Source organism: Euwallacea similis, chromosome 23, assembly GCF_039881205.1.
Source record: "Euwallacea similis isolate ESF13 chromosome 23, ESF131.1, whole genome shotgun sequence".
Classification (NCBI taxonomy): Eukaryota; Metazoa; Arthropoda; class Insecta; order Coleoptera; family Curculionidae; genus Euwallacea; species Euwallacea similis.
The window spans coordinates 3,099,899-3,114,221 of record NC_089631.1 but is presented as its reverse complement, the minus strand read 5'-3'; the positions used below and the strand labels follow the sequence as shown (position 1 = coordinate 3,114,221).

Sequence of the window (14,323 nt, the reverse complement as noted above, 5' to 3'; positions counted from 1 at the left end):
GATTTTTTATAAAATGTTGCCAGATCAAACACACAAGTTAAAAGGCGAAAGAACGCATCACAGCCATAATTTGTGCTAATGCTTTTAGAACCGAGAACCGAAAATTACTCATTATAGGAAAGTGAAACGTGTTAATATTTTTATTTTAAGCGTTAAGAATTTGACCTTCGGTATTTTAGGAAAATTTCAAAATCCTAAGTGTTTTAAAAACATTAAGTCTTCTTATTAACTATTTTTGAAACAAGAAGGCATGGATGACGTCAATTTTTACACATTATTTTTAAAAATGGGATTGAGAACTTCTCAAGAAAAAAAAATTATTGTTAGTTGATAACTGTCCAGTCTATCCGGACATTAAACTGCATAACATAAAGCTTTTTTTTTTTCTCACCCTATGTGACATTAATTTTACAGCCCATAGACCAGGGTGTAATTTGGAGTTTAAAACAAATTTACAAAAAACAAATGTGTATTAAACTTTTAGAGACTCAAGATAATACTAACATCAAAAGCATTACTATTTCAGACGCTGTAAATTTATTAAGTGTAGCATGGGATGAGGGTTCTGTACAAACTATCAATAATTGTTTTCGCCATTTCAACTTATCAAAAACAATATCTTCTAATATGGAATTTGATCCAGAGGATGATATTCCATTGGCTCCATTAATAAAACAAAACAAATTAATGAATTCCATGAATTTTGATGATTTTGTAAATGTTGATGACAATGTTGTTGTAAGAGAAGAATTAGCTGATACAGGTTTAGTAAATCAAGGACTTTAAGAAGAAGAAACTAAAGATATTGAAGATGATACTGAAGAGGAAACTGTTATTACTACAGAAGAGGCTCTTAATTGTATACACACTTTACAATAATATTTCCTTCAACAGGAGAACAGCAATGAGTTTTTTTCTAAATTATTAGGTGTACAACTTTGCTTCCGCCGTTTTTGAATAGATGTATGTAGCGGTAAGTAATGATCGAAATAAATAACCCCATGTGGGCATGCAGGAGCCTTGGGCACCTGTTAACATAACCTCATAAAAATATTAGTCTATTTGTGTCTTCATCATAAAGTTATTCGCGATTGAAAATGTCGGTGTACGAGCCAAATTCTCGTCATTTGCGGGAGGTTTTACTTTTCTGCTTCAATATGAAGAAATCTGCTGCTGAGGCTCATCGAATGCTCTCAGATACTTATGGGGAAGCCACTATTAGTGAAAGGACATGTCGTGAGTGGTTTCAGCGCTTCAAGAACGGTGATTTTCACGTCGAAGACCAACATAGCGGTGGAAGAAAGAAGGTTTTCCAAGATGCGAACTTGGAAGCATTACTTGACGAAGACTCGTGTCAAAGTCAACAAGAATTGGCACAATCATTGGGAGTGACTCAACAAACAATCTCAAAACGCCTCAAAGACATGGGAATGATTCAGAAGCAAGGATATTGGGTGCCGTACGAGTTGAAACCAAGAGATATTGACAGGCGTCTGTTCGCTTGTGAACAGTTGCTTGCAAGGCAAAGACGGAAGGAATTTCTGCATCGTATTGTGACTGGGGACGAGAAATGGGTTCATTACGATAATCCCAAACGCAAAAAGACTTGGGGATATCCCGGCCATGCTTCCACGTCGACGGCCAAACCGTCTATTCATGGTTCCAAAATCATGCTCTGTATTTGGTGGGATCAACTCGGCGTAATATATTATGAGCTGTTACAACCAACTGAAACAATCACAGGTGCTCTTTATCGAACCCAATTAATGCGTTTGAGCCGAGCATTGAAAAAGAAACGGCTGCAATACAACGAGAGACATGATAAAGTGATTTTGCAGCACGATAATGCTCGACCCCATGTTGCGCAAGTGGTCAAGAAATACTTGGAAACATTGAAATGGGAAGTCCTACCCCACCCGCCATATTCTCCTGACCTAGCTCCTTCTGATTATCACTTGTTTCGATCCATGGCACATGGGCTAGCTGACCAACACTTCCGGTCTTATGAAGAAGTAAGAAATTGGATAGAATCGTGGATCGCTTCAAAAGATGTCCAATTTTTTCAACACGGGATTCGTATGCTGCCCGAAAGATGGGAGAAAGTAGTGGCCAGCGGTGGACAATACTTTGGATCCTAAAGGTATAATTAGTTTTTTACAATAAAATCGCGAAATTCGGAAAAAAAACGGCGGAAGCAAAGTTGTACACCTAATATATAAAATTAAACTGCATTTGCAGGAGACCTACATTTAAAAAAATCTCTATTCAAAGGAAAATAACTGATTTCTTTGAGAATATAATTATGAATAATGTAAAAGTATATAGACAAATGAAAATCTCTTTATAAATTTTATGGATAATAAATTTTGAATTCCTTGTTGGAAATATAAATATTATTGCCTTAAATACAAATATATTTGGAAGGTTTTTCATTTGTTTATAGACAAAACATTTTTTTTCGAAAATTATTCGTTTTTGTTTGGACAAAAGTATATAGGCTCCCACTTTAAATTTAGTATTTCATGTCCTAACACGTTAATTGCTATAGAAATTGCAGTGTAGAAGATTCAGTTCTAAGTTTTCTAAGATGCCCATTGGTCTACAAATAAGTTTAGAAATAAAAAAAAGTTATTGTATTTTTTAATAATGGTATGTACCAAGCGGATATTGCAAGAAGGTTGAATGTGAAAAGAAAGGCAGTTTGGGCAATTTTCCATAAATACAATCAATAGGGCACCACTGAAGTTGCCCCTCGGAATGGTCGACCTAGGAAACTTAATGAAAGGACTGTCAGATTAATAAAAACAATTGCATCTCGAGACCCATTCAAAACACCTAAGCAAATAAAAAATGAAATTTCCACCTAGGGAATTCCCAATGTCTCAACTAAGACTATTAGACACAGATTAGACGAATTAAATTTATTTGCACGTCGTCCTATTAAAAAACCATTCCTCAGTAAAAAGAACAAGAAGGCCCGATTAAAATTACTTGGCCTGAACTTTCCATGATTGGAAAAGGGTTTGTTTTTTCGATAAGTCTAAATTCAATCCAATGGGATATGATGGAATTAACTACTTTCAACATCTTTGTAATAAAAGGATGGATCCCAAATAAATGTTATCCATTTTTAAACATGGAGGAGGATCTGTGATGGTTTGGAGTTGTTTCTTAGAATTTAGGATGGGTCCGTTGCATCGAACTGAAGGCATTATGAACAAAATTATGTATAAAAATATACTTAACAATGTCTTGTTGCCTTATATGGAAGACTATATGCCATTACGTTCCATATTTCAACACGACAACGACCCCAAACACACCTCAAGATCGGCAAACAATTTTTGGTCGATAAAAAAATATGGGTTTTGGAGTGGCCATTACAGTCCCCAGATTTAAATCCTATAGAGAATCTGTGAGACCATGTAAATAGAGTAATTCGAACGAAAAACTATAATAACAAGGATGAACTTTGGACACAATTGAAAGAATCCGGGCAACATATAGACATGGGTTACATTAAGAAACTTCTGGACTCCATGCCAAGAAGATGCCAAGCTGTAATAAATAATAATGGTTATGCAACCAAATATTAGGGGGAAGTTGTTCAAACAAAACGTTTTTCAATTAGTTTAGTTGAGTTATCAAGTAAATATTAATAAGTTTATGATTTGTTTAAATACATATTTTTGTCCTTCCAATACTATTCAACTAACTTGTATCTTTCACAATTAATGAAATGAGAAGATATACTTTTAAATTTCTACGTATGTCTTGTCATAAACTTTATAGTTAAACTAAAATTTTGATCAAAATTCCTGCAGGAAGATTTTTATACAAAACTCGTTTGTCTATATACTTTTGTCCAATATTGTATATATTAAATGTATTTAAATGATTATCTTAATAAATGATATGTTCTATTAGGCATTAAAACACATTTTAAAAAAATTATGTATGTAATTTGTTTGATTTTTATAAGATAGACACTTGGGTATAATGAACTAAATCTCTCGGTCCCTTTAAATCCATTATAAGCGGATTGCATTGTGTTATTAATTTGCGATTCAAATTACCAATCCCTACTATTAAAGAAAAACTTGAGCAAGAAATCGAACCCCTTGAATTATAAGAATTCAATTTTAAACAATATACAAGGAGATTTGGAAAATGCAAAAAGATTGGTAATCCATCCTCTAAAGAAATTCAATGTTAGCAGCACCAATTCATCCCTAATTTTATTAATAATTGCTATCGTAATCGTTATATATACTTGTAAGTTTTTATTATTATTATACAAAACATCGACAAAATGTATAAGTGGATGTACAATTGCTACCTCTTGCAAATGCAACTCCATTTTTTCAGTCTTAAAGAGGGAAGAGTTATATGGCCACTTCACCCGATTCATGTCTTTCTTATGGATAGCCCATAGAGTAGACCAAAGCTAGCTCCGTAATAAATTATGTTATATAAAGTAACACCTCCATAAGTTTAGTCAGTTCATTAAGTTCGCTTGGCTGTATTAACATCAATTAGTGTAATTTCCTGCGTTTGAATTGTAGAATAAAATTCTTTGTATAAAACGAAATTGCATTAATCAAAACAAAATTGGTCGAACGATAACAACGATACGATGGCCTCCAAAAATTTCGTTTCTCGACAAACTTTACATTTTTTATTTCAATCAGAAATTAACTAAAAAAAGAAAAAATCAGAAGTTTTTGAAAAACAATATTAATTTAAAGTTTCTTACGACATTAAATATGTCATATTCGTCATTAACATAAATAATATAATAATGATAGAAGCACTATCCTATCATCCGTAACATTTTTTCTAGGTCTATTAAAAACTCAACAACTTTAAAGGCTGAATAATATACAGTGAGTTGTTTTATCTCTGAACATACCATGTGATTATCTTATGTTCAATTTAAAAAAGCACATCTCAACGCACTGAAACGCAAGCAACCAATATTACACAGCGAATATTTAAAACGTCAAAGTCATTCTTCTGTTCGAACTTTTCAAAAATTATGCGTTATAAAGAAGAAAAAATAGAAATGCTCAGTTTATACCAAAGCGGCAATAGTTTCAGAAATGTACGGTATTTATTCGCAGCAAAATATCTAGGAAAACTTATACCTGTCAGAGGAACCATTCAGTATATTGTAAGATCGTTTAACTCCAAAGGTTATGTAGTCCTTTCACATAAAAAAATACTTAAAATCTCACATGTCCTTACTAAAGAAATGAAGCTAAATATTTTATGTTTTGCGGAAGAAAATCATATAGCATCTTTGAAGCAGATACCTAAATATTTTACAATTTCAAAATCTTCTATACGTAAAACCCTAAAAAGGTTCAAATACAAAGCTTACAAATATTCTAACCATCAATTATTGTGCATAAAAGATAAAATTAGAAAAACAGATTTTTGCAAACATGTACAAAATTTACTCAACGAAAATGGGGATATTTTAGTAAAAATTTGTTTTACTGATAAAGTATCCTTCTCCCTAAATGGTTGTGTAAATTCTTAAAATTACGGGAAAGAACTTATTTTGATTCTGTTGTATCTACACATTTAAATTTTTCATTATTCCTTAAGTATTGGTAAAAAAAAAGCCCACGTACAAAATTTAAGTCATACACAATATAATGCGAGAGTCAACGTTTGGATCAGCATAATTGATGACTTTTTTATTCAAGAAAATCTCAATGCAACTAAATTTTTGGATCTTCTTCAAAATCAAATTTTGCCAGAAATTGCGAATTTAAATATTGAAAATCCGTGGTTTCAAATGGATGGTGCTCTCCCCATTCTACAAATGCTGTTAGAGATTTATTAAATCAAGAGTTTCCGAAGAGGTGAATAGGCAAATTTGGACCAATTTTATAGCAGCCCAGGTTTCCAGACCTCCCCCCTATAATTCCTTTCTTTAGGGCTACATTAAATCTAATATTTATAGTAACGTTCAAGTTCAAAATGAGGAAGAATTAAAACAGCGAATACGTAACGCTTGTAACGAAATAAATCCTGTTTTTCTAAGGAATTTCGTGCGAGAATTTGAAAATCGCCTTGCCTATTATTTGAAATGAGAAAGAGGGCATTCGAACATTTATTGTAAATTTTTAATTTGTTTCACTTTTAAACATAGTTGTTTCAATTAAAATTTGAATTTTTATCATATAAACATTATTTTGAACCTATTAGTAGCTTAATGCCGTTAAACGAAAGAGAAAGAGTAACTTTTTAATAATAAATTATTGACTTTGATATTACATTTTAAAAAAATATGAGATTTTAAACATTCGCTCTGTAATGTTGGTTGCTTGCGTTTTATGCATTGAGATTTGTTTTTTTTAAATTGAACATATGGTAATAACATGGTATGTTCAGAGATAAAAAACCTCATTGTATGTGATCTACTAAATTTAATTCTTTTATGAATAGAAGCTGTAAGCATCTTGCCGCGCTTCTACAAAGACGAGGTCTTTGCCACCAAATTGTCCGGAATTCGTAATTTTTATTTAATAACATATTTGTGCCTCATTAGAAATATAACATCAAAACAATTAGTTTGCGCTATTTTTTAAGGCATTGCGTCACATGTTTCTAAGATATCTTAGCTCAAAGTTTCCAAATTATTATTAGCCTACTAGAAACATGAAGCCATTAATAACAGTCAAGAAATAATAATTATCGTGTCGCAAATGAGAATCTCGGCATTGATAAAATTATCAGATTAGTTTTGAGTGGCCGAGTGATTGGTTGTCTTCTGAGCCCCGTTTAAAACGTTTCTGTAAATAAAAAAAAATTAAAAATTAAAAATTAAAAATTTAATGTGTCAGACGCCTACCAGTTACCAGCCAAAATCGAATCTAATCTTTTAAGTTACTGGCTTCAAAAGTTAGTTAGTTCGATTTCTTACCATTATTCTATATTTTTCTTTGCAAGCGTAGCTACTCTCATCAACATCTTGGTAACAGTCACTCTTGTAGTCTTCAGGAATCGGTTCTCCTTCGAATTCACACAGTTTTTCTAACGGTTTTGCCCTTAAATTTTGTAAACAGTTTTGATTCCACTTATCTATTCTGCTATTTGGTCAAATGTTATTCACAATACTTACTTGACAATTAACTTATCCATGCCAATAGGTTTGTGAATTGGACAGTAGAAGACGTCTGGCGTGTTCTTGTCGTAAACGATGCTTTTCCGTATCATATCTTTTATACCCCAAACTACACTCAGAAGTGTAGTGAGGAGCATTGCCACGCTAAACACGTTCATTGTGTCTGGTAAAAGTTAAAATAAAAAATCACTCTCAATAACACGAAATTAAAATAAATCGACATTTTAGGATTGAAGAAATGAAGTTTATTAGTGCTCCGCTTTTGTGACCTATATACAGTGTGACCTATTTAAGATAGAAACCTGTGACTATTACATTTATAACTCTATTTGAAAGAACCAAAACTCAAAAGATAAAGAATAAAAAGCTCTTTTTATGCTGTAAAAATTGTTTACTAACTCACCCGATCAAGGCTTACTATAATTTATTTTTTATGTCAAATATTGGAAAAACGGATTAGGGTATTTTTTTGAAAAAAATAAGCACGCCACTGAATTCAGCATCCTTTAAAAAAGGTATATCCAAATCATAAAAAATAATATATAATATATAATATAAAATAAATAAATAATAAAAAAATAACATTTATTAACGATTTTAGAGAAATTTATTGTATTGTCGTAAACAATATTATTTTATTAAGATAGCCATAAAAGCAAATTCAAACGAATTAAATTGAATGATAAAAGTCAAATTAATTCAATTTGTTTGTCATATATAATGTTATTGGTGGTTTTTTGTATATTTTATAAAAATCTGTATTGCATTTAAATGTTTCATTTAAAGTAGTTATGAAATTTCAATTAAATTTAGAGCATAAAGTTCAAAATGTGTGGCTAGTGAAAGCTTCCAAAATTTAATTAATTTATTTTATATTCTATTTGTTTTTATGATTATTTTAATAAAATAATATCGTTTGTAATTATAAAATAAGCTCCTCTGAAATGGTTAATAATTGTTATTTTTTTATTAATTTTGGCACATATCTATTTTAAAGAATACTGAATTCAATGGCGTACTTATTTTTTCCAAAAAAAACACCCTGATCCTTTTTTCCAATTTTTGACATAGGAAACAAATTATAGTAGGCCTTGGTCGGTTCAGTTATAAAACAATTTTTACTCTATAAAGCTTTTTATTTTCTATCTTTTGGACCTTGGTTCTTTGTAATCAAGTTAAAATGCAAAAGTTACAGAAGTGTTTCCGTCTTAAATGGGCCATACTGTATGTAAATGTATATTAATACTATAAGCAGAAAGACAAAACTGAGAGAGAAATATTCATTATCATATTAACTAACCCTGTATTTTAACTACTAAGATATGAGTTCAACAGTATTTTATTAAATTATAAAAAAATATTATATTTCCTGAAAAAGTTTCCAAATAATGGATCACCAAAGGTGTAATAACAAAAATGCACAATTAAAGAGAATCGTATTCCTACACATTTTTTGCCAGCTTAACCTACTTATATGTAAATAATTCTGTGACATCATTAGATCCATTTGATACAAGCGTTCAAATAACGGTATCGCCGTCCCACGTCTTGATAACTTACCTGAATTTAGTTTCTTTAGTTGCGATAAAAAAATATCTACTTAAAACAATAGATATGAATTAAAACTTTACGAAGACAGGTAGATTGGTTCGAGACACTGTGATAATATGTAGGTACATATGTAGCTGTTACCTATTTTCATACCTGTTTAAACGGAAGACTCGAGAGGTTTTCGTTCTTTGTCTTCACTTACGGCTTTGTGGTAGGAAATGGTAGGAGAACGTGTCGATGACGTTTCAAGACGTAGTATACAATTTAGCATGTTGAGCAGAATCTTCTAGAGAAAGAAGGCATCGGTTGGTTAGATGCGGGTTTAAAATGTTCCTTAACGCAATTCCAGGAAAGCCAGTCATTGGTCTTCATCGTTTAAGCTTCAAAAATGTACTCTTTATTTAGAAATCGATCACTTGCCAAAATGTATATCCATTAGGTTTCCGAATGAAATCATGTATTGTTGGACTATAGACAGCATGGTAAAATTAGGGTAACATACGCTAAAGACCGGATACAGTCTATTTTATGTTATAGTTATGGGGGGGAGTGGCAGTTCGCTAATTTTATCGCTAGACGCTTCGTAACATATTATTCGCATTTGCTAAATTCGAAACATTTAATAAGATTTTACGAAGGGTGCCTCATCTACGTTCTCGCTCTCATAGAGCATTTTTTAAAAATTTCATCTTCAATAAAACAAACAACCTCACACTGTGCAATTAGAAAAAATGCATTTCATTGCTAAATTAATGTGCTGTGTGCACTTATTTAACGTACAAGCTAAATTTGTATTTACAAACGTAAACAGAACATGAATAACCAAAAACAAAAATTCAATTATGAGAAAAAATAAGTGAGAACTGACCATTTTTAAAACTACTAGGTAGCTACTAGCTACTCCGCGCCTGTGGAATGTTTCCCATAAGCACATAATGGCCATTTAACATTCTTATTGTGGAATATATGTAGGTATTTCGTATTGCAAGAACTTGCACGAGTTCACAAATTTCACGTGTATTTCCGCACTAATCCAAATCCTTAAACACTAAAAACCTGTATTTTAAATAGGCATAAAAACTGAAATATGTATCTATTGATCATTGTGAAACACGCAAAAGCGAACTTTTTAATTACACATGAGGCTTATGGTTGGTTTTAATCATAAAAATCCGAAATTTACCATTAAAGTACAAACGGAAAAATAAAAGTTTTTTTGTTCACCTATGTAACTCATTTTCCACATTATTTTAACATTTTTTGCACCCTGTATAAAATGATGTTCTATTGGAAAACTATAATTACACCTACACGCAATATTAAATACTGATACGTCATTTATAGTTTGCACCATTATGAAAATGAGCTTGAATCGACATTCAAATTTACAGATAATAACTGCAAATCATATAAGGTTCCATCCTAAACACTGCAAGAGACAAAAAGCTTTTAAATCGAACACGAAATTCATATTTCGAAAATGGCTCATTTGCTGACGTCGATTAATCAAATCAAACGCAAGCGCAGTCTTTTCTGCTTAGAGCCTTATTTGTACGTCGATAGTCGGCAGTTTTACGCTTCATTTCTATCTGTGGTTTCTATCGATAACGTTATTTTTATATTTCTCCCATTTATCTACTAATAGTTAAAAAAAAAGAAAAAAGCAAAGGAAAAAAGGAAAACGAGCATCATCACGGAATGGAGCATTCAATTAATGATCATAAGTGTCCGTTAATATTGTTTCGAACCCGTCACCGTTACCTCGTATAAACTTGATTTTTATGATTTATTGCCCTTGCGCCAGTTGCATTTGGACTGTGAACATCAATTACAGATATTATACAAATAATAAATATGATAGAAATTTAATTTAAAACTTTTAAAGTTGACATTCATACACGAAATCTTAAAATGAAATGTTTATTTACGCTGCGAGTGACGAATGGAAAACTTTATAAACGAGTAATATCAATGTTGAAGGCGAACATCATTGAATTATTAATTTAAATTATTCGGTACTGTTGCGAATGACCTCAGCTCAATCAGAGAAACAATCAATCACCAAATATTAGAAAGAGAGCTAAACATTAGTGACTTTTTTCATGCAACCATAAAATAAAAACACAAAGAAATAGGTTAAAAGGATTGATCTTCTCCGAGACATAAAAAATAGAAAGCGCCTGCTGTATTCACCATTCCAAATTTATAAAGGTTTTTGTTTGAGGCGGGAAGTTCTCACAATAAGAATAATTTTCTAAATATGAGTTGTTACGTTACTTAGCGATTTAGATTCGATGGTAAAAAAACTAACAGGAAATAATCACCATTACAGAATGTCCTTAATTTCTGACTTCCACTGAGAATTAGGTAAAAATCATATCCTAGAAAAGACAGAAAAATTACATGTAAAACCAATTTTGTAGTCAAAGGTTTTGGGGCATTTTTTGGCCCACACGCTACTTTGATTGTTCAGTATAAAAATAAAGTCATATTACTATTAATGGTAAGTAAAAATCAAGAGTTCAGTAATGAGCAAGTAATAAATTTTAAATTATATTTGAAAATTGTTTAATGCCTTTTTAGGGTTATTCTGGTAGCTTCTAAAGTATTCGGATTTATTGAAGCTTGAAGGCAAAGTTGCTAGACAAATAATATTCGTATAATTTTCTGTCGACCGAGTATTCACAAATTCTTTCAATTTCAATGTATATAAAATCATTCATTAATGACCTGCCATTAATGTATAATTTTGAACGCGTTATGTAATTGGTTTGATGCGCCTGCCTGCTCGCATCTGACTAATTACAACACATCTCGTAGTTGCACGCGATCAGTATCTGTTACTTATGAAAAGTTAAATTTATTAAAGCAGAGTGTCTCAAATTTAAAGTAAATATGTTATAACTACAAGAACATTAAAGAGCTATTAATAATCCCAGTTTTATCAACTATTATTCGACAGCATTAATAAATTTGTTCGTTTTTTAATTCACATCCATACATATATTACTCAACCTCTCACACTTTCTGACATCGGAAACGATTGAAACGCTCTTTTATATGAACCAACTCGAAAAGATTTTTAATATATTATATGAATGGGTGCAGAAATGGCAAAATACTGAGCATTAGAAGTCCTGATATAAAAACACACAAAACCAACGAATTTTCAAATATGTTAAGAAGAATCAAGAAATTATGAATCCCCGACATCGTATGCGAATACTCGGATGGCAACGGCATTGTAGACGTCGAGTCGTCGGCGACGCCGAGGCGTCGACCTCTATCTAGCAGTCGGCTGATTCGGGTTTGGCAATAATTGAAGTAACCGCGTCTTTTTTTACATACTGCATGATATTGTAAAAAGAGGCGTTAAATGCAGATACGTGAAATCTGCATCTATGTATATGCTCGTAAATGAAAAACTATTTAAAACGTAATATTCATTGGAAATGTGAATAATATGCCTCATTCGAAATCGTTTGCTCACTTTGCTTTGATGTTCTAAATATATTTTCTTATTTTAAACTAATAAAGTGACATTTTCCTTTATCAAAACTGGCAATTTAACGGTTTTCATTTCACAACTAGCTACATAATCAAAAAACAGTTTCATTTCCTGATACGGTTAACAAATGGGTGACAACAATGGTTAGGTAAGGTTACACTCGTTACAAAAAATTATGCATTTCCTAACTGACTACACAAATAGCTAATTTTCTCATTCAGAACCGACATGAGCACTTTACCACACTATTTTGGCACACGTCCAACTTTAAATCAACTGTCAAGAATTAAAACTGTCTCGCTTATGTTCATCTTTCGTCATATCCATAACTAATTTGATAACCGCATTGACGAAAACCTATTGAAATATGGTGCGGGGTGGCTGAAATAACAAAAGACCCTATGGATAACAATACTCGGGCAATAACTTACAACTCGTAAAACTTCATATATTGCACATATTTTAGGGCATGTTAAACTCCGGCGCTGAGCCAAATTTTTCCCCTTGCCAAAAGTTTTTATAAATACATGAGATAGTCGAGCTTCTCCATTTTTCTACATCGGGGGATTGCCTTAACAGGGCCGTATTTTTAGTGTTATGCCCTCTATATAATACATTGACGTATGTACTTTTATCGCGCTACTTACTGTTTCCTGAATAGTAGATGCTCATACTTCAAATAGCTTTCTTTTATCCGATTCAGACTTGACAATGAATGAGATACTTACGTACCAATCGCAAACGGTAGTTAAATGTTTAAATTTCAATAAAAACATCATAAATTAATCAAAATCAGTGTATATACATTCCATACTTTTTTCTGCAGTATGTAAGTATCATTTTAACTTTGATATTTATTTGCACGGTCAATTTATTAATGTAATTATTTATTTAAAGCTGTTTAATTATTCATTTAATACATTATTTAGAATAAGATTTCAAAGCATATTATAGAAATGTTCATAGTTATTTGTTAAGTTGTAGACGCAAATTTATTATTCAAAATCTATCAACTTATGAGGTATATCATTTTCACTTTAAACTACTGTAAATTGGACCGCACATTTTCAGAAGACTGAAAGGTTTGGTTTGCCACTGAAATACTAGTACGTTTTTACTCGCATATGAATCACGACAAGAACTAACAAATTTTGTCACAATCGAAACCACTCCTACCCTCGCTACTAATAAATACATATCATGGAAAAACGATCGAAATCCCCATATAGGTTATTATATTACAGAAGAAATATGTACATACAGGACTAAATTGGTGGAGGATTAAAAAATAATTCATATAGAACACCCTTGATAGTCTGTTCAAAAAGGTCTATAGTCTATCGTCAAAATAAACACGATCAAAATAATGCCAGCATCAGCCGCCACGTGGCCGACTACTAATTCGTCTACACCTGCAACTGACGAATCGTTTTCCAAAATTGCAATTAGTTTCGTTTTTGTTGCTTTTATACGTATCTACACATGCGTATTATTAATTACTATGTATTGTTATTTTTGTTTCATTCATATTCTCATATATTTCCACTTTTAATTTATTAAATTACTTTAGGAATAAGCTTACATATCGTTTTTTATTTCATTTTAAGAGAGTCTAAGTGCGGTCCTGTTCGATAATTTTGCTGTACCTGTGTGCGTGCATTGATTTTTATTGAAAATAAATAGACTTTAGTTACTGACTGATGCGAACAAAGCATTAAGTCTTTGTCTAGCACCTCCTCTATAGTTATTTAATAAACTTGTGTATTAATGACGTCAATTAATAATCGATGCATTCTTACGCGTGAGCGAAGGCTTTAATAAAAGTTGAGACACACTCGAGTCAAAACTTCTATTTTTAAAAGATTCTAGGGGCGAACAACTACTTATATGTAACTGGATTTTTATTCCTGGAGAAACAACTATATGTAAAAAGTTGAACATTAATTTGTATACATTAAAGGAGCATGGCAATAACCAGATGACGGAAAAAAGCTTTATGTAGGGTGTTTCAAGTCTTGTGATTTTATTTTGAAGGGGTGACTAAGTGCTTTCTGGTACCTACCGCGCCAAAAATGAAAAGAAAATTGAACATGACATGGATTGTGGAATATACACAAAGTTTTCGA

At 31.7% G+C, this 14,323-nt stretch overlaps 1 protein-coding gene across 1 annotated transcript; it reads right to left on the bottom strand.

Annotated features, from left to right (window-relative positions):
• Positions 1–4,040: 4,040 nt before the first annotated feature.
• Positions 4,041–8,850, bottom strand: LOC136416396 (uncharacterized). The gene is made up of 4 exons (XM_066401536.1): positions 8,699–8,850; positions 7,136–7,301; positions 6,938–7,061; positions 4,041–6,806 (listed from the first exon to the last, which is right to left on the bottom strand). The coding sequence occupies exons 2-4, from the start codon at positions 7,294–7,296 to the stop codon at positions 6,747–6,749; spliced, it is 345 nt and encodes a 114-aa protein (XP_066257633.1). The 5' UTR covers positions 7,297–7,301; positions 8,699–8,850; the 3' UTR covers positions 4,041–6,746.
• Between the last annotated feature and the right edge of the window lie 5,473 nt (positions 8,851–14,323).

What these genes read in the sequence shown, in the direction of transcription:
- LOC136416396 (XM_066401536.1), bottom strand. Translation starts at nt 7,296, where the DNA reads ATGAACGTGTTTAGCGTGGCAATGCTCCTCACTACACTTCTGAGTGTA. An exon ending in ATGGATAAGTTAATTGTCAA is followed by an intron (nt 7,062 to 7,135) that starts GTAAGTATTGTG and finishes ACAAAATTTAAG; the next exon opens with GGCAAAACCGTTAGAAAAAC. An exon ending in AAGAAAAATATAGAATAATG is followed by an intron (nt 6,807 to 6,937) that starts GTAAGAAATCGA and finishes TTTTATTTACAG; the next exon opens with AAACGTTTTAAACGGGGCTC.